Here is a 20,387-nt window from a genome sequence, read left to right on the forward strand (position 1 = left end):
GAAATGAAATAAGGAGCAAATAGGATGTATTATTCTAACATTTATTCTAATATATATATTAGTCGGTGCATAGGAAGATTTCTGACTAATCCGTGTACCAAACTGCAGAAAATAGAGTATTGTACGGTAGTATGGGTATTCGGGCAAGTCCTTATCTACACTCGCACTTTTTTTTTATTTCTGCCATGACTCTTAGGCTATGTTCAGACGGTGGAATGTCTGCAGGGAAAATTTTCATGTGGACATTCCACAGACAGCGGAGCACCGGCAGAACATGTCTGCGCTAGGACCGCTCGGAAATGTGGCGTCTCATAGATGGCAATGTATATCCGGGCGGAATCAGGAAAAACATCGAACAGGTTTAATGTTTTTGTGGATGCCGGAGTCAGGATTTCCACAGCATGTGAACGTATCCTTATGTCAGTATTTTCCAAACAGTGTGTCTCCAGCTCCAAAGGCTGTCCGGGCATGCTGGGAATTGTAGTTTTGCAACAGTGCTCTTAATGGGGTTATCCAGGAAATGGGGTTTTTTTATCAACTGGCTCCAGAAAGTTAAACAGATTTGTAAATCACTTCTATTAAAAAATCTTAATCCTTTCAGTACTTAGAAGCTGATGAAGTTGAGTTGTTCTTTTCTGTCTAAGTGCTCTCTGATGACACCTGTCTTGAGAACTGTCCAGTTTAGAAGCAAATCCCCATAGCAAACCTCTTCTACTCTGTGCAGTTCCCGAGACAAGCAGAAATGTCAGCAGAGAGCACTGTTGCCAGACAGAAAACAACAACTCAACTTCAGCAGCTGATAATTATTGGAAGGATTAAGATTTTTTAATAGAAGTAATTTACAAATCTGTTTAACTTTCTGGAGCCAGTTTATATAAAGAAAAAAGTTTTTCCTGGAATACCCCTTTAAGTCCTGGCCCATCCGTGGACCTAATTATCTGTAGAAAAAATTTTTGCCATATTACGCTCCTCTAGAAACCGGCCTTGGTACCCCCTTTAAGACTCCCCCTTGCCCCCCACAAGACAAGGGTCCACTGTTACCTGAGATGCCTCTTCCCTCACTGTTTTCTTAAGCATCTGTACATCTTCAAGTAAGGGTCCATCTGTTTCCATTGCAACAGGACTGTTCAGAGCAGACGTGTCAGTATACACGGGGTACTGAAATGCAAAGTGGTGATCAGCTGCAGTGTAAAGCATAGTACCACACACAGACACTATCTACACAGTTTACAACAATCGTTAGTAAGTTTTAAATGTATATAAAAAAAAAAAAAAATAATTATATATATATGAAAAAAAAAATTCCAAAAACAGCACCACAAATGTCATCGGGTTGTTTGCGGTATTACACCTTTGAACTGAGCTGCAATAGCACAAACAACCCGAGAACAACAACAAAAAAATAAATAAATAAATAAATATATAAAAGAAATCCCCTTTTGTTTTGCTCATCTCGAATAACCCCTTTTAACCCCTTCCTGCTACATGACGTGACCGAGAAAATTGTCATTATGGTTTTCAAATGACAAAAGAACAAAATAAGGGAAAAATAATTTTAAATATATATTATTGTTGGGAAAAGGAATAAAAAAAATAAATAAAATAAAAACACACACACACATATATATATATATGAACAAACAAGTAGAAATGGTCACAGCACTGCTCAGTTAGACAATAGATATGGTGCCAGCGCCCCCAAACCTGATCAGGGTTTCTTCCAGATAAGTAATTCCAATGACACAGCACTCCAGTAAAAAATAAGGTGCATTTATTAACACGTCTCAACACAGCAACGTCTTGTAAATGGCTCCATAGGAGCAGAGACGTGTGTTGAGACGTGTTAATAAATGCACCTTTTTTACCGGAGTGCTGTGTCACTGGAATTACTTCTATAGTAATAATGCGTCCTCCAGAGCAGGAACGTTTGCAGAATGGTCTTCAAGCTGTCAAACTCCAGTTGTTGCAAAACTGTCTGTCTGGGCATTCTGGGAGTTGTAGTTTTGCGAATTCTGGAGATCCATAGCTTGAAATGCACAAACCTAGAGGATCTATAAGAGGAAGCGCTTTTTGTAACCAGCTGAGCCTACAAACCTTTGTTCTTCCTTGCACCGCAGCCCATACGGGTGGCTCCAGCACTGTACAAGGAGGCCATGCAGGGCGGTGGGGGCCCCGCTCTGTAAACACCGCTACTTGTCAGCAATATTCACAGGATGACCTGTCATTCCCCCCACAATAACACTTGGCCGCCCTCAGTTTTTTTTAAGCATGTGGATTGAGTTAGCAGCTATTTCTGACACATTAGAGAGATAAGGAGAGAGAGAGGCGCCTGCTGATAAAACAGGCAGAGATTACCGGAGGCGACAGCTAAATTCTACAGGCGATGGACACGGCCGCTGCAGTTTCCATGCAACCAATTGCTGCGCAGACCATTAAGTACAATATAAAAATAAAATAAGTATTAAATATATTTTTGCCAGCATGGACTATGGACGTAAAATAGCAAGTGGGAGGAAGGGAGGGCGAAGTGCTGAGCAGGGAGGGTTTGCTACAATTGCATCCAGTCTACGCAATACAAACTGATACACTTTGTTATGAATTTAATATGACTGCAAACTATGGGGACGGGAGAGATATGTGCAACTGAATGAAAGGGGGAACTCCGATGGGAACTGGTGCCAGAAAGTTATACAGATTAGTAAATTACTTCTATATAAAAATCCTAATCCTTCCAATACTTAGCTGCTGTATGTTCCACGGGAAGTTGTGTAGTTCTTTCCTGTCTGACCACAGTGCTCTCTGTTGCCACATCTGTGCATGTCAGGAACTGTCCAGAGTAGAAGCAAATCCCCATAGCAAACCTCTCCTGCTCTGGACAGTTCCTGACACGGACAGAGGTGTCAGCAGAGAGCACTGTGGTCAGACTGGAAAGAACTACACAACTTCTTCTGGAACATACAGCAGCTGATAAGTACTGGAAGGATTAAGATTTTTATATAGAAGTAATTGACAAATCTGTATAACTTTCAGGCACCAGTTGATTTGAAAACATTTGTTCTCCACCGGAGTACCCCTTTAAACCTTATGTCCTACATGCTGACAAGTAACAATAGAGGCAAAAAAATACAGGTGATCAATCTGAAGATATCAAAACCATATCTTTATGGCGGATATTTCTATAGTATTTAACTGAATACTTTAAAAGGGGTACTCCGGTGGAAAACATATTTTTTTAATCAACTGGTGCCAGAAAGTTAAACAGATTTGTAAATTACTTCTATATAAAAATCTTAATCCTTCCAGTACTTCTCAGCTGCTGCATAATACTGAGGAAGTTAATTTCTTTTTTAAATTTCTTTTCTGTCTGACCACAGTGCTCTCTGCTGATACCTCTGTCCATGTCAGGAACTGTCCAGTGGAGGATGAGAAGACGGGCTTCGGTGGAATACCGGCTTTCAAATGGCGCAGGACATGGTCGAACCAACAGGTAAGTAAAGTGCTAGAGTCGTTTATTCTCCCAACATGCAACGCGTTTCACTGTTACAGCAGCTTCATCAGGCATAACAAGGAACATATGGGTAGTGAATTTATCCTGGTAGCGAAGAGATCCGTATGTTGTAATTTACCTGGTGATGAGGATACTCCCTTTTTTCTTCATTCATCCATTTCCCTATCCCCTCCCCTTGCCCTTACGGATCTCTTCGCTACCAGGATAAATTCACTACCCATATGTTCCTTGTTATGCCTGATGAAGCTGCTGTAGCAGTGAAACGCGTTGCATGTTGGGAGAATAAACTACTAGCACTTTACTTACCTGTTGGTTCGACTATGTCCTGCGCCATTTGAAAGCCGGTATTCCACCGAAGCCTGTCTTCTCATCCTCCATTGCTCAGTCTGGCTGGCTGCAGACACTACATGCGCTCACCATTGTTGTGTATGTGGGTACACAACTCTACCAGGTGAGCCTTTTTGCCATTTGCACATATACCTTACAGGTCTCTCTTATTACACCATGGAGCGCTATATTTCTTATCTTTTATAGGAACTGTCCAGAGCAGGAAAGATTTGCTATGGGGATTTGCTCCTGCTCTGGACAGTTCCTGACATGAACAGAGGCGTCAGCAGAGAGCACTGTGGACAGACAGAAAAGAATTAGACAGCAGCTGATAAGTACTGGAAATATTAAGAATTTTTAATAGAAGTAATTTGCAAATCTGTAACTTTCTGGCACCAGTTGATAAAAACAAAAAAAACAAATAAATAAATAAAAATTACCCCTTTAGTCACATGTTTCAGTTTTTCATCTATTGTCCCCCAAACCAGGATTTGCCATGGTTTCAGTGACAAAATTGGTATAAATCAACACCTAATGGCAGTGTTTACCGACCCGGGTGCCTCCAGCTGTTGCAAAACTACAACTCCCAGCATGCGCGGACAGCCGAAGGCTGTCCGTGCATGCTGGGAGTTGTAGTTTTGCAACAGCTGGGGGCACCGTGGTTTGGAAAGACTGACCTAATGTGCAACACAGTGTTTCCAACCATGGTGCCGCCATCTGTTGCAAAACTACAACTCCCAGCATGCCCGGACAGCTTAAACACTGGTGTAAAGGAAAGTAAAAAAATAAATAAAATAAAAACCTGTGTTATGCCTAATGCAGAACCGGTAAGTACATCCTCTCAGACTCCGCACAAGCCATATCACATGGTGCCACAAGACCCTTCTAGGGCGGCGTTCCCCAACCTGCCGCTCTCCAGCGGTCACAAAACTACACCACCCCTCATTCCCGACAGCCTTCAGCGGTCAGGGCACGATGGGAGTTGTAGTTTTGCGGCTGTTCGAGAGGCGCAGGTTGGGAACACTGCTATAGGGTGTCTTTAGAATCTTCGGGACTGAAAATCCTTTCCATTTATCGGAATGTGGTTGTTTCTGCAGCACGGCCAAAGCTGTACACAACCCTTAGATAAACAGGACCAGCCATGAAAATGTCTGCAGCACATATGTTGTGTGTGAATATACAGCACATAAAGCTTAGAGACCCCTGACGAGATATCATAAGAATACAGCAGAACGCACCTGGGGGTTGGATTTGGCTAGATTCTCAATTTTAACCCAAGCTTCTTCTCTTTCTTTTAGCTTTAGCTTTTCCCTGGAAGGCAGACATTGAGAAAAGATAAGGAATCTATAAATCCAGTTTCTGCAATCCTTAAAAATCTCTACACAACACAACCTTGCATCCTGAGAGGCAAATAGTAATGGTGTTCTTGATATCCAACTCCTAGTATTGCAGAACTGCTGGGTGGTCAAGATAAAGCGGAAATAAGAAGCGCTATTTTGGCATTGTTATGCTGTTGTGTCATTAACCCTATATAGCAGTGGTCTCCAACCTGCGGACCTCCTCCAGATGTTGCAAAACTACAACTCCCAGCATGCCCGGACAGCCGTTGGCTGTCCGGGCATGCTGGGAGTTGTAGTTTTGCAACATTGCAGGTTGAAGACCACTGCTATACAGTTTTCATGCTCCTATAACTTAAAAAGTCTCCCTGTCATTTGCAAAAACATTTTATAGGATGTAGATAATTATGCTCGGCCTATATTTGTAATATACATTGGAGAAAACTGAAAAGGAGCAAAATGCTCAGAATGTGCTAAAACATAACTTTTAAGATATATACTAAAAAGATAAAATTAGTGTCCAAGTGAAGGTATTAAAATATATACGCTCGGTCTATTGTCAGATACACACAGCCCACCTTGGGTTTTCTAGGGCCCAGCCAGCCCAGGGGTGCCACACTCCAGGAATTTAAAGAAAATACTACTCTGGCTGAAAAATATACCAATATACGTCTGTCTTGTCCCTGTGGAGTGTGTGTCTTTCTGCGGTAACAAAATACAGGAAGTCTGGGCAGGAAGAGCAGGGCTCTGTGCAGGCTCCTGGCTTGTCAATCAGCCTGCTGTGTGAGCTGGGAGTGTGTCAGAGCCTCGGCATACAGGGGCCCCGCTTGTCCTCCGCGTACAGGGGCCCCGCTTGTCCTCCGCGTACAGGGGCCCCGCTTGTCCTCCGCGTACAGGGGCCCCGCTTGTCCTCCGCGTACAGGGGCCCCGCTTGTCCTCCGCGTACAGGGGCCCCGCTTGTCCTCCGCGTACAGGGGCCCCGCTTGTCCTCCGCGTACAGGGGCCCCGCTTGTCCTCCGCGTACAGGGGCCCCGCTTGTCCTCCGCGTACAGGGGCCCCGCTTGTCCTCCGCGTACAGGGGCCCCGCTTGTCCTCCGCGTACAGAGCCCCGCTTGTCCTCCGCGTACAGAGCCCCGCTTGTCCTCCGCGTACAGAGCCCCGCTTGTCCTCCGCGTACAGAGCCCCGCTTGTCCTCGGGGCCCAGGGCCTTGCTTGTTCTCAGCGTACAGAGCCCCGCTTGTTCTTGGGGCCCAGGGCCCTGCTTGTCCTCAGCATATAGAGCCCCGCTTGTCCTCGGGGCCCCCGCCTTGCTTGTCCTGCCCACACTTCCTGTATTTTGTACTTCCTGTAGTATATTTTCAAAATCCCTACATATAAGGGTTTGTTTCCGCATGTCAGATTTGCTAACAGTTTACTTGTTTTGGTTAGTATCTTAAGCTGGTTTGTGACGTGCTTAGTTGCGCCATTATGGAACAATATACAACAAATTGAGGAACATTAGGACCTGGCTAATATGCAGCAAAACATAAATGTGTGTTTTACTGGATAATCATTTCTATGCTATTTGTATGGGCCATTTCACCAATGCCCATTGGGCTAACAACTGCGTATCTTAATTTTCCTGTATGATCTGTCATGGTCGCTAAAGGGACCCTCTTAGTTGCTACATGTTCAGTTGAGATGACTCTGATATGTTCCTGCCCTCTCAGCGCTGCAGCTAGCCTCCAAACAATGACACTGCTGCCTATGTGTTTCTGCAATAAACATGGTGGAAGAAGCTGTAACATTAGTTCAGTGTTTCCCAACCAGGGTGCCTCCAGATGTTGCAAAACTACAACTCCCAGCCAAAGGCTGTCCAGGCATGCTGGGAGTTGTAGTTTTGCAACACCTGGAGGCACCCTGGTTGGGAAACACTGCATTAGGGGAACTCTGCTTTGGACGCCCCCCCTAAGTAGTGCCCATTGATATAATTGCAGGACAGGACATCCAGAGAGAGGGAGAGACTTCCTTTTTATAACAGCTCTCCACTCTGTCCTAGAGATGAGGATCCTGAAGAAAGATTATAATGAATTATTATTATAAATTATTATTATAATTATATTAAATTATTATCATCATCAACATCATTATTTTTATCATTATTATTATTATCATTTTATCATAATTTTTTATTATTATTTGTATTATAATTATTATTTTTCTATTATTATTATTTTTTATTATTATTATCTGTATTATATATTATAATTCTAATAATACTGTCTATTAACTTAGAGTTTACTATTCTAGTGTAGGACAACCCTTTTAACCTTCAGACTTACTTCTGCTTCTCTGCCTTGAACTGTTGAGTGCAGTCATCAAAGAGTTTTTGGTTCATCTCCATAAACAGCTTTAGAGCGTTATATATCAAGCCATGTATAGTCCTGGTTCATGATAAAAGACAAGAACAGTAATGTAATAAGTAACTAACACATTTCTGGTTTACAAACAATACTGCAGATTACATGGAAATTTGAGATTTATAAAAAGGGGTTATCCAAAGTAAAAAAAAAAAAAAAAAAAAAGGATTTCTTCTATAAACAGCACCACATCAGTCCTCAGGTTGTGTGTGGTATTACAACTCCGTTCCACCGAAGTGAATAAAATCAAGCGGTAATGCCACACACAACCAGAGGACAGGGGTGGTGCTGTTTTTGGAAGAAATCAGCAGTTTTTTCTATTCCTTGATACCCCATTTAAAAACTTTAGTGAAGCAGCTTTGCAGTCCCTTAAAGGGGTACTCCGCCCCTAGACATCTTATCCCCTATCCAAAGGATAAGATGTCAGATCGCCATGGTCCCGCTGCTGGGGACCCCAGAGATTGCCGCTGCGGCACCCCGCTGTCGTTACGTCACAGAGTGAGTTCGCTCTGCACGTAATGATGGGCAATACAGGGGCCGGAGCATAGTTACGTCACGGCTCCACCCCTCGTGATGTCACGGCCCGCCCCCCTCAATACGAGTCTATGGGAGGGGGCGTGGCAGTAGTCATGTCCCTGCCATAGACTTGCATTAAGGGGGCGGGCCGTGATGCCACAAGGGGCGGAGCCATGACGTCACACTGCTCCGTCCCCTGTATCGCCTGTCATTACGAACTCGCTCTGTGCAGTAATGATAGCGCAGTGCCACAGCGGCGATCCTGGGGGTTCCCAGCAGTGGGACCCCCACGATCTGACATCTTATCCCCTATCCTTTGGATCGGGGATAAGATGTCTAGGGGCGGAGTATCCCTTTAATAGCAGTGCCACCCTGCAAAAGAGAAGAGACATAGGCCCAGATTCATCACAAGGTGTGAGAAAAGCTGGAGAGATTTTGCCCAACCAATCACAGCTCAGTCTTCACTTTACCAGAGCTTGTTAAGATATGAAAGCAGAGCTGTGATTGGCTGGGAAAAATCTCTCCAGTTTTTCCATTCACACATTCTGATAAACCTGGTGCTGTATTTCCCAACCAGGGTACCTCCAGCTGTTGCAAAACTACAACTCCCAGCATGCCCGGACAGCCAAAGGCTGTCCGGGCATGCTGGGAGTTGTAGTTTTGCAACAGCTGGAGGCATCCTGGTTGGGAAACACTGACCTGTTGCCTCGGAGTGCGCCAATGTGACACCTGGTGAGGAGAGGATGCCTGAACAACCCCTTTAAAGTGGTACTCCGGTGGAATTTTTTTTTTTTTAATCAACTGGTGCCAGAAAGTTAAACAGATTTGTAAATTACTTCTATTAAAAAAATCTTAATCCTTTCAGTACTAATTAGCTGCTGAATACTACAGAGGAAATTATTATTATTTTGGAACACAGAGCTCTCTGCTGACATCACGAGCACAGGGCTCTCTGCTGACACCTCTGTCTATTTTAAGAACTGTCCAGAGTAGGAGAAAATCCCCATAGCAAACATATGCTGCTCTGGACAGTTCCTAAAATGGACAGAGATGTCAGCAGAGAGCACTGTGGTCATGATGTCTGCAGATAGCTCTGTGTTCCAAAAAGAAAATAATTTCCTCTGTAGTATTCAGCAGCTAATAAGTACTGGAAGGATTAAGATTTTTGAATAGAAGTAATTTACAAATCGGTTTAACTTTCTGGCAACAGTTGATCTAAAAAATAATAAAAAATAAAATAAATAAAAGTTTTCCACCGGAGTACCCCTTTAAGCTTTATGTGGATTCTCAATCCTTTGCCAGAATCAGTCAGGAAAGTCCCATTTTTCCCTGAGGAAATTCAACAAGGAAACTTCTTGCAGAATTTCCTCAGCGTGTAGAGGTTTACTTTATCTGACACTGATGACTACGGAGTTGAAATTTATTCAGAAGACAAACAGGACACATGGCTTCATTGTAGTTATTGTGATGTTCTGTATAAGAAATAAAAAAAATAAAAAAAAATATCTTACTTGTTCCAATGTGTCTTGGAGTTTCGGTACAAGGATGGGAACATAATGGGAAGGATTTTAGCTGCATTATCACTGATCAAGCTCATGATGTATTCATTATTCCAATAATACAAAGCTCTCTCTGCCACCTGAAATACATACAAAGGAAATTATAAATCATAAATGTTAGAGGAAGGTTGTGGCTGAATCAGCTGACCAACTAATCTATATCTATATCTATATATATATATATATATATAGCAGTCTGCTGGCTCTCCCTCAATGGCAGATGTTGAGGGAATCCTTACCCGATTCCTTTGCTCTTAAAGGGGTACTCCCCTGGAAAACATTTTTTGTTTTTAATCAACTGGTGCCAGAAAGTTAAAACAGAATTGTAAATTACTTCTATTTAAAAATATTAATTCTTCCTGTACTTAGCTGTTGTATGCTCTACCGGAAGTTCTTTTCTTTTTGAATTTCCTTTCTGTCTGACCACAGTGCTCTCTGCTGACACCTCTGTCCATGTCAGGAACTGTCCAGAGTAGGAGCAAATCCCCATAGCAAACCTCTCCTGCTCTGGACAGTTCCTAAAATGGACAGAGGTGTCAGCAGAGAGCACTGTGGTCAGGCAGAAAGGAAATTCAAAAGGAAAATAAACTTCCTGTGGAGCATAAAGCAGCTGATAAGTACAGGAAGGATTAAGATTTTTTTTTTTTAATAGAAGTAATTTACAAATCTGTTTAACTTTCTAGCACCAGTTTATAAAAAAAAAAAAAAAAATTAAAAAAGTTTTTCACCAGAGTACCCCTTTAATGTGATTTACATGAGACTGCTGCTCGGAGCAGGTCTGCGAGTGACTTCTGATTAGGAGTGCCGACTTGCTTTCTTTCTTATATCTATGTGTTTACAACCTTTGAATGTAACTAAAGAATGTTTTCTAGAAAATAATTTTTTTTCCCCCCCAGGGGAGTACCCCTTTAAACCTTTGGCCATTAAGAATAGAAGAGGCTGCGTTTTAACCAAAAACAGTGTATGGTGGTGAGAGGAATAGCTGCTGTCTGAATGAGGATTTGGCTATAGAACAAAGAGCGGTAACAGCTCGCCACTATCCTACATTAATCCACTGGCGCAGCGACTCGCCAGCAGTGTTCCTGGCTTAGAATATACATCACAAGAAAGGGAATTGTCCAGCACCAAGTAGATAAAGGGATGCACGTTATTGATATTCAAACACCATCAGGAGAACAAAACACCAACACATTTCAAACTGTACAGACACAGTCTGAAACGTGTTATCGCTTTTGCTGTAGTGATGTGTTTTTATATGGATTTTGGAAAGTGCCTGTATCTGCCTGGTACTGAAAAAGTTTAAAAAAAAGTGTTAAAAAAAAAAATTAAGAATAAATGTGAATAAGCCCCCGAATAAAAATTTAAATCACCCCCCTTTTCCTATTTTTGAAACAAATTTTTTTTATAAAAAAAAAAACAATCAGATGTGGTACCACAGTGTGTGTAAATGTCTGAACTATTAAAATATAAGGTTAGCTAAACCGCACGGTCGATGGCGTACACGTAAAAAAACATACAAAATCCATAATTGTGAATTTTTTGTCACTTCATATTCCATTAAAATATTAATAAAAAGCGATCAAAAAGTCCCATCAAAACAAAAGGTATAGATCATGGCGCAAAAAATAAGCCCTCATATAGCCTCAGAAATAAAAAAAAGTTATAGGGGTCAGAAGACTAATTTTGGTGCATGTAGTTATAATTTTTTTAAAGTAGTAACAAATAAAACCTACATAAATTGTGTATCCCTGTAGCTGTATGGACCTACAGCACTAAAAATGTTCAAAATTGTGTTTTTTTCTTTCATTTCACGCCACAAGTAATTTTTTTTTTGTTAAGCCGCAGATTATGTGATGAAATAAGTAATATCTTTAGAGATGAGTGAACTTACAGTAAATTCGATTCGTCACGAACTTCTTGGCTCGGCAGTTGATGACTTTTCCTGCATAAATTAGTTCAGCTTTCCGGTGCTCCTGTGGGCTGGAAAAGGTGGATACAGTCCTAGGAGACTCTTTCCTAGGAATGTATCCACCTTTTCCAGCCCACTGGAGCACCTGAAAGCTGAACTAATTTATGCAGGAAAAGTCATCAACTGCCGAGCCGAGAAGTTTGTGACGAATCGAATTTACTGTAAGTTCGCTCTTCTCTAAATCTCATTACAAAGTACAATTGGTGACGTAAAAAACAAGCCCTTGGGTCTGTAGGTGCAAAATTGAATGCGTTATGATTTTTAGAATATTATGATGAGGAAAAAAACTAGGGGTTAAGGGAAAACTGTCACTTGTTTTCTCCCGCACTATTCACAGGTACTGATGGATAGTGCGGGAGACGCTGATTTAAACGAGCCCTACCTTGTCCGGATTTGCGCCGCCGTTCTCCCGCAATTGTAGTTTTATCATCTGTTGAAATCTTCCTGTAACTGGCACGGGCGGGGCTTTGGCTCTTAACTGGCACTGACGTCAGCCCCGCTTATGAATATTCATCCCTGCCTCCAGCTCTCCCTCTCTTTGCCGGTCCAGACTGGGGGGAGGGGGGATGAATATTCATAAGCGGCGCTGACGTCAGTGCCAATTAACCTGCAGAAGCCCCGCCCGTGCCAGTAACAACAAGATATACACATAGATTAAAACTACAATTGCGGGAGAACGGCGGCGCAGATCCAGGCAAGGTAGGGCTCATTTTAATCAGCGTCTCCCGCACTATCCACCAGTACCTGTGGATAGTGCGGGAGAAAACAAGTGACCGTTTTCCTTTAAAGAGAAAGCATACCTGGAAATGTGGGCTGGACACACACTTGGCCAGCTGTCTGAAGAGGGGTTCCATGACCTTCACAAACTCTGAAGGTTCTATGACGTCTAAAATTTCCTCTAGTTCATTTAAAAACATAACTTCCTTTGGACTGTGGGTCTTCGGCCAATACTTGAGCAGTGCCATCACCACCTGAAGGAAGCACAACATGGCTGACATTACTTTCCAGAGCTCGATAGGAGTACGGAGTGCAGGACACAATAGGGATAAAGGGATACTCCACAACCACAAATTTATCTAGGCATCTATATAACTATCTTCTATATAGGATATATCGTAGAATAAAGGCTATTGATAAATTTAAGCCATTGATCTTAGACAGAAAAAAAAAAGACAGAAGGATAGGGGATAAGATGTCTGATCGCCGGGTGGCCCGCTGCTGGGACCCCCCCGCAATCTCCGTGCAGCACCCGCATTCTATGCCGGGCTGCTCCTGTCTCGGAAACCTCTGTGTTTCTGGGACTGGAGATGTCACGTGACGCCATGCCCCCTCCATTCATGTCTATGAGAGGGGGCGTGACTGCCGTCACGCCCCCTCTCATAGACATGAAAGGAGGGGGTGTCGCGTGACGTCCCGTCTCCAGTACCGGAAACAACAGAATGCTGGTGCTGCACGGAGATTGCGGGGGATCCCAGAGGCATTATTTATAAATTTGTAACCATGGCTATGCTGTAATTGTATCTTATATGTTTACTTTACCTTCCTTTAGTGTAGGGTCCCTTAAGGGATATTACTAGGTGCTGATTATGCATGCGATTTTATTATTGTTTCTTCAATAAAAATAATTTTATTGCGCAAATTACTATACAACTGTTGGGAGTGTTTTTATTTGGGGCTATTGAATTAAAGAGAATTGAAGTGTTGGTTAATTTTCTATAATTATTCATGATTTTGACATTTTTGTAGCATCTGCAGCGTTCTTGGGGCACTGAAAATAAAGATCTGCCCATTATTAGACTGCTAGATTTACTAAGAGGCTTAGTGGCTGCCGATGCATCCAAATATACACCACCTATTGAGGTGCATATGTGGTATATATTTCTGCGACTTATGGTGTCAAAGGTCAGCTATAAGTCACATGTGAGCAGGGTGCACCTTTACAAGCCCCCTCCATGTCCCCTTGGCATGGGCAATGCAGACTCTCTCATTTGTCCCAATTTAAAGGGTCAGCACCACCGATGTGGCTTGATAAACGTCTCCCCATGCAGTCTAAAATACAATCGCTATATCTATTAATATTAAATATTTATATCCATATTTCCCTCAACCCATCACATCGTTGTAATTTAGTGTTCTCCTACCTGTTGCAAAACTGCAATACCCTACATGACGGAAGCTGTCGTGGCATGATGGAGGTTGTAGTTTTGCAATAGCTGAAGAGCCCTCAGGTATTTTAAGCTGCAGATCCACCGCCGAAGGAACGCTACAGGGTGCCTTTAAATGTGCCTGACACTGCTGCGATGTGTGATGTTATACTCGCACACTTCACGGCCGCCCCCCCCCTGCTCGCTGAACTAGGCCGAGAGTAGCCGCGATGTGCGAGTATACTGCGCATGGCGACTCGCACATTGCAGTGTGTCTGCTCTTATCGGCGTATTGCCGCACCCTGTAGCGGTCCTTCGGCGGCAGAGCCGCAGCGTAAAATATGCTGTGGATCTGCTCGTCTGAACATACAGTGGTCCCTCAACATACAATGGTAATTGGTTCCAAACATAAATCAATCAATCGTATGTTTAGGGATTCGTACCATGGAATATACTCACGTGTCCCCGCCGCTCCGGCCCGTCTGTTCGCTGCTCCTCTGCTGCCGTGTCACTACGTCGCCGCTGCCCTGCACCGCTGCTCTCCGTCACCGTCATCACTTTGCCGCTATTGGATGACGAGGCGGCATGAGTGGCAACGTGATGACCGTGACAGAGAGCGACGGTGCAGGGCAGTGGCAGCAGAGAAGAGGCGAAATGACGGCTGGAGCGGCGGGACATGCAAGTACACTGCTCAAAAAAATAAAGGGAACACTAAAGATAACACATCCTTGATCTGAATGAATGAACTAATTGTATGAAATACTTTCATCTTTACATAGTTGAATCACACAAAAATTATCACTAAAAATCTAATTTATCAACCCATGGAGGTCTGGATATGTAGTGGAAAACCCCACTACAGGCTGATCCAACTTTATGTAATGTCCTTAATACAAGTCCCAATGAGGCTCAGTAGTGTGTGTGGCCTCCACGTGCCCGTATGACTTCCCTACAACACCTGGGCATGCTCCTGATGAGGTGGGGGATGGTCTCCTGAGGGATGTCCTCCCAGACCTGGACTAAAGCATCCGCCAACTCCTGGACAGTCTGTGGTGGATGGAGCGAGACGTCCCAGATGTGCTCAATCGGATTCAGGTCAGGGGAACGGGCGGCCAGTCCATAGCATCAATGCCTTCCTCTTGTAGGAACTGCTGACACACTCCAGCCACATGAGGTCTAACATTGTCTTGTATTAGGAGGAACCCAGGACCAACCGCACCAGCATATGGTCTCACAAGGGGTCTGAGGATCTCATCTCAGTACCTAATGGCAGTCAGACTACCTCTGGCAAGCACCTGGAGGGCTGTGCAGCCCCCCAAAGAAATGCCACCCGACACCATTACTAACCCACCACCAAACCGGTCATGCTGGAGGATGTTGCAGGCAGCAGAATGTTCTCCATGGAGTCTCTAGACTCTGTCACGTGCTCAGTGTGAACCTGCTTTCATCTGTGAAGAGCACAGGGCATCAGTGGCGAATTTGCCAATCTTTGTGTTCTCTGGCAAATGCCAAACGTCCTGTGGACGTTGGACCCTCATACCACCCTCAAGGAGTCTGTTTCTGACCGTTTGAGTGGACACATGCACATTTGTGGCCTGCTGGAGGTCATTTTGCAGAGCTCTGGCAGTGCCTCCATGCTCTGGACACTACGCTGACAGACACAGCAAACCTTCTTGCCACAGCTCGCATTGATGTGCCATCCTGGATGAGCTGCACTAACTAAGCCACTTGTGTGGGTTGTAGACTCCGTCTCATGCTACCACTAGAGTGAAAGCACCGCCAGCATTCAAAAGTGACCAAAACATCAGCCAGGAAGCATAGGAACTGAGAAGTGGTCTGTGGTCACCACCTGCAGAACCACTCCTTTATTGGGGGTGTCTGTTCCATTTGCACAACAGCATGTGCAATTGATTGTCAGTCAGTGTTGATTCCTGAGTGGACAGTGGGATTTCACAGAAGTGTCAGTGACTTGGAGTTACATTGTGTTGTTTAAGTGTTCCCTTTATTTTTTTGAGCAGTGTATAAATCAGTGGGGCACATTAAACTACTATCCGGCGGCAACTGAAGCAGTCAGCGTTGCAGGATAGCCGTTTATGCGATGGCCCGACACACAGAAGCATCATATTTTGATGCTGCCTTCAACATACAATGGCCTCTGAGAGGCCATCGTATGTTGAAATGATCATATGTTGGGGGACTACTGTACCCTAAAGAAGGATTATACTTATTAGTCTGAAATACAAAGAACTGAAAAACTTACCGGTTCAGTTAGTGTACTGTCCTTCTCCAAAAACTGAACCACACAATACGCCAGCTACAACAGAAAAAAAAAAAGTTATTTATTTTTAAATAGGGATTCATTATCTGACATGGATACCCTCTTAGGCCGCTTTCACACTATAGAATGCTCTGTTTTAAATATCAGTTATAATGACAAATTAACAAAAACCTTAAAAACGGACGTCAAACGGCCGTTACAAAATCCCATTATAGTCTATGGGATTTTTACATTACAAGTTTTAACCCGTCATAGCCAGTTAATAATGGACGTTATTTTGTGACGGGAGAAATAGTGCATGTATTATTTTCCCATCACAAAATAATGTCAGTTATTAATAACAGACATAACCGGCTAAAAGGGTAATGTAAAAATCCCATAGACTATAGGATTTTAGCCTGTTATGTCTGTTATTAATAACGGACATTATTTTGTGACAGGAAAATGTAACGGAAGAAATAGTACATGCATCAATTCTCCCGTCACAAAATAACGTCCATAATTAACTGGCTATGACGGGTTAAAACGGGTAATGTAAAAATCCCATAGACTATAATGGGATTTTGTAACGCCCGTTTGACGTCCGTTTTTAATCTACAACCCATGCAATGTTGCATCACAATGTAGCATTTTGTTAAAATAAAAAATTAATAATACCGTAAATAAACAATTTTATTATTTTGTGTGGCTAAGGGTGCGTTCACACTGAGGAATACACGTTGAACATGTTCATTCTTTGCGCAGAACAACTTCGCTGAAATTTCTCAGTATCAACGCATATCCGCTACATATCTTTGCATATTTGATTAACAATCTCCATGACGCAGATGACACATGATGGTGACGGAGATAAGGGGTTGAGAAATGTCCTAAATAGTTGCAGGTAGTGATTACATATGTAAATGTTATGACTCCAAAGATTGGAAGGATGCCACAATTGGTTCAATGCATGACATAAACACCAACAAAAAGAAACAAAGTAAAATTGCTAATTTTATTTAACATATATCAAAATTAGACATACACTTAAAATGAAACGAAAGATTAAAAACAAGGCACTGCATTAGCGGATACAGAAAAGTTATCCATATATTGCTGCTTTCTATTACTGCGCCACTTTTCTGAATCCGCTACTGCAGTGATGCCCTTGCTTTTTAAGTGGTGCCAGAAAATCAACTGGTGCCAGAAAGTTAAACAGATTTGTAAATGACTTCTATTAAAAAATCTTTACCGTTCCAGTACTTTTTAGCAGCTGTATGCTACCGAGGAAATTCTTTTCTTTTTAAATTATTATTTGTCTTGTCCACAGTGCTCTCTGCTGACACTGTGTCCGTGTCAGGAACTGTACTGAGCAGCATAGGTTTCCAATGGGGATTTTCTCCTGCTCTGGACAGTTCATGATCAGGTGTCAGCAGAGAGCACTGAGGACATGACAAAAAAAAAAAGAAATTCAAAAAGAAAAAGAATTTCCTCGGTAGCATACAGCTGCTAAAAAGTACTGGAAGGGTAAACATTTTTTTAATAGAAGTCATTTACAAATCTGTTTAACTTTCTGGCACCAGTTGATAAAAAAAAAAAAAAAAAAAAAAAAATCCACCGGAGTACCCCTTTAAGGGTAGTATATCTAAATTTAATATATGTAATTGTTAGGGTGCGTTCACACTACGGAACTCCCGCAGAATTCCGCGGTGTGAACTTAGTGTGAATGGGTCTCCACGAGACCCATTCACACTGCAAAATTTCAGTGGCGGACAATTCCGCCGCTGAAATTGTTCCGCGCAAAGAAAGAACATGTTAATTCTTTGCACGGTTTCCGCGAGCACTGCATAGCCGTCAATGGTGACGGCTCAGTGCCCAGCGGCCTTAGCGCCGAAGTAACGCCGGCGGCGACCGCCTGGTGGAATCTCCGCTAATGGAATTCAGTGAGCGGAGATTCTGCAGTGTGAACACACCCTTAGTCATCCTACCACAGTTTCTCCAGACCAGGGCGTCTCCTGCTGTTGCTAAACTACAAATCCCAGAATGTCTGGGTATGCTGGGAGTTGTAGTTTTGCAACAGCTGGAGACACATTAGTTCGGCAACACTGATCTAAGGTGAGGTCAATATTGTCTGCAGAACTCTGGCCACATGTCGCCAACTACTTGTGCGGCTTCACATATGTTCCTGTACTAGAACACCCCCCCCCCCCCCCCTCACCTGCAACAATCAAATTAAACATATCCTCCATGATTGATAGGGGGCAGGATAGGATAGAAAAATCCTAATCTACCCCCTGGAGGCTGTAAAAGAGTCACCGTGGTCTCTTACCTGTGGATGGTAGACGCTGAGTGACTTCACTTTATGTAACGGTAATAATACCTTCAGTAGGAATATCTTGTGCTCTTCTTTTAATGGTAAGGCAAATCCATTAATTATACTGGAAAAGACAATGAACGGTTACATTCCGTCATTATAAGAGAAGGTTTCTTTCCATCATTATAAGAGAAGGTTTCTTTCCTTCATTATAAGTGAAGGTTTCTTTCCGTCATTATAAGAGAAGGTTTCTTTCCATCATTATAAGAGAAGGTTTCTATTATGCACCAAGTGACAGCTCAATAGCTGCAAATCTATAAAAACAGAGGGCACCTTTTGTGTGCTGAAAGGATCGCAGAATTATCTATGCAAGGGTTAATCCAAAAGGATGCTGGTAGGTCAATTTATTTCCAATAAAACTGTGATGTACGGAAAACTGGATTGTGAGTCTCACTATGGACAGGGACTGATGAGAAATTGTAAAAATAAGGGCTTATTCAGATCACGATTCGGGCATACAGCAGCCGGATATGTCAGCAGTTGGTTTTCAAATTATTCCTCTGGGTCCGGTTGCCATACTCCTCCATTTCAATGAGCCGGACGGAATTCGCTAGTGACCCCAATTGGGTCATTTTCGGATCATATCTGTTTTTGTTGCAGCAGATCACGGTTTCCAGTGCAGCAACAAAAACAACTCGACCGGAGTCCCCTGCAGCTCACTAAAATGAACGAGGGACAGCAGGGATACGGGAGCAGCCGGTTTTAATATTTTGTCGCCGGATCTGGCTGCTGCATGCCCAAATCGGGATGTGAATGAAGTAAAAAATGTGTCCATTTTGCCCATAGAAAACAATTACAGCTCAGCTTAATTTCTCCAATTACGTGTCTCTGTCTGTGTAAATTAGTTCATTCATTCAGATCTAGGATGTGTTATCTCCATGTTCCCTTTATTTTTTGAGCAGTGTATACATGGGAAAAAAAGGGGGATTGGTTGCAATGGGCAAATTCGACACAAAAATATATATATTTTTTAATACTTTATATAATTTTTTTCAGTCAGCTATCATTTTTACATTTTATCAAGGTGGCCACCAGGGGCGCCAATTCACTGGAGATGACTGCAAACCAAGTATATGACTTAATATGCAAAGTGAATATGCAATTAAAAACATATAGAAACAATGAAGCATGTTGTTTATAACTTGAGGACCCTTCAAGTGAAGCCTGTGGATCTACATACATTTTTGAATGGTTGCAGAGGAAGAGAAACATTAGAGATCCAATAAAAATAGAGATCAATGGATGTGCTGGAATTTCCGAAGTGACACTAGCGCCTATACCGAACAGAAGGTGCTGCTGATTAAGGGACAGGGTTCTTGTTTAAGTAAAGAAAGGTCTGTAATATACTGACCTGCCAAGGATTTCCAATAGCTCTGCTATGCCGTTGTGATGTTCTGTTTCATAAATAAACCTATAAAATGTTTAATATTATAAAATAATGCATTAGAGTCACATACATTGCAAACAAGTCTCCTCGAAGCTACAGTGTCTGCACGACTGACACTACGCTGCCGCATTACCGATATATACAGTGCTGCCGCAAAAGAATACATTTTAATTAACTAGAGCAATTTTGCAATATCTGGCTTGTCAGCTGTTGCAAAACGACAACTCCCATCAATCTTAGGTTGCCATGACATGCTGAGAGCTATAGTCAATGGAAGTCAATGGAAGGGGGCGTGGTGGCCGTCACGCCCCTCCCATAGACTTGCATTGAGGGTGTGTGGTGTGATGTCACAAAGGGGCGTGGCCTTGCCCCCCTGCCGCCCGCTCCAAGCGTTCGGAAAAAAAACAAAAAACTTTCTGAGCGGAGTACCCCTTTAAGGCTGCATTCACACCATGTTTTTGCAGTACGGTTCCCGTATCAGGTTTTTGATGAAAAACGGATTCCTCAAAACTGGACTAAACTGTATCAAAACATGTATACAAATTTCAACCCGTATACGGTTTGAAAAATGATGTCCGGTTGCATCCGTATTGTAAGAAAAAAAACGTAT

General features: G+C 42.8%; 1 protein-coding gene across 2 annotated transcripts in view; it reads right to left on the reverse strand.

Moving 5' to 3' along the window:
- The window catches only part of PPP2R5C (protein phosphatase 2 regulatory subunit B'gamma), a 100,680-nt gene that overhangs the window by 3,126 nt on the left and 77,167 nt on the right, over window positions 1-20,387 (reverse strand). For both annotated transcript variants that reach the window (XM_056545925.1, XM_056545924.1), the window contains 8 exons: window positions 19,742-19,801; window positions 18,346-18,454; window positions 16,020-16,073; window positions 12,416-12,586; window positions 9,599-9,726; window positions 7,494-7,595; window positions 5,074-5,146; window positions 1,042-1,158 (listed from right to left, as the gene is read on the reverse strand). In XM_056545925.1, the coding sequence (XP_056401900.1) occupies window positions 1,042-1,158; window positions 5,074-5,146; window positions 7,494-7,595; window positions 9,599-9,726; window positions 12,416-12,586; window positions 16,020-16,073; window positions 18,346-18,454; window positions 19,742-19,801 (814 nt within the window). The remainder of the gene's footprint in view (window positions 1-1,041; window positions 1,159-5,073; window positions 5,147-7,493; window positions 7,596-9,598; window positions 9,727-12,415; window positions 12,587-16,019; window positions 16,074-18,345; window positions 18,455-19,741; window positions 19,802-20,387) is intronic.

This window comes from Hyla sarda, chromosome 11 (genome assembly GCF_029499605.1).
Source record: "Hyla sarda isolate aHylSar1 chromosome 11, aHylSar1.hap1, whole genome shotgun sequence".
Lineage (NCBI taxonomy): Eukaryota > Metazoa > Chordata > Amphibia > Anura > Hylidae > Hyla > Hyla sarda.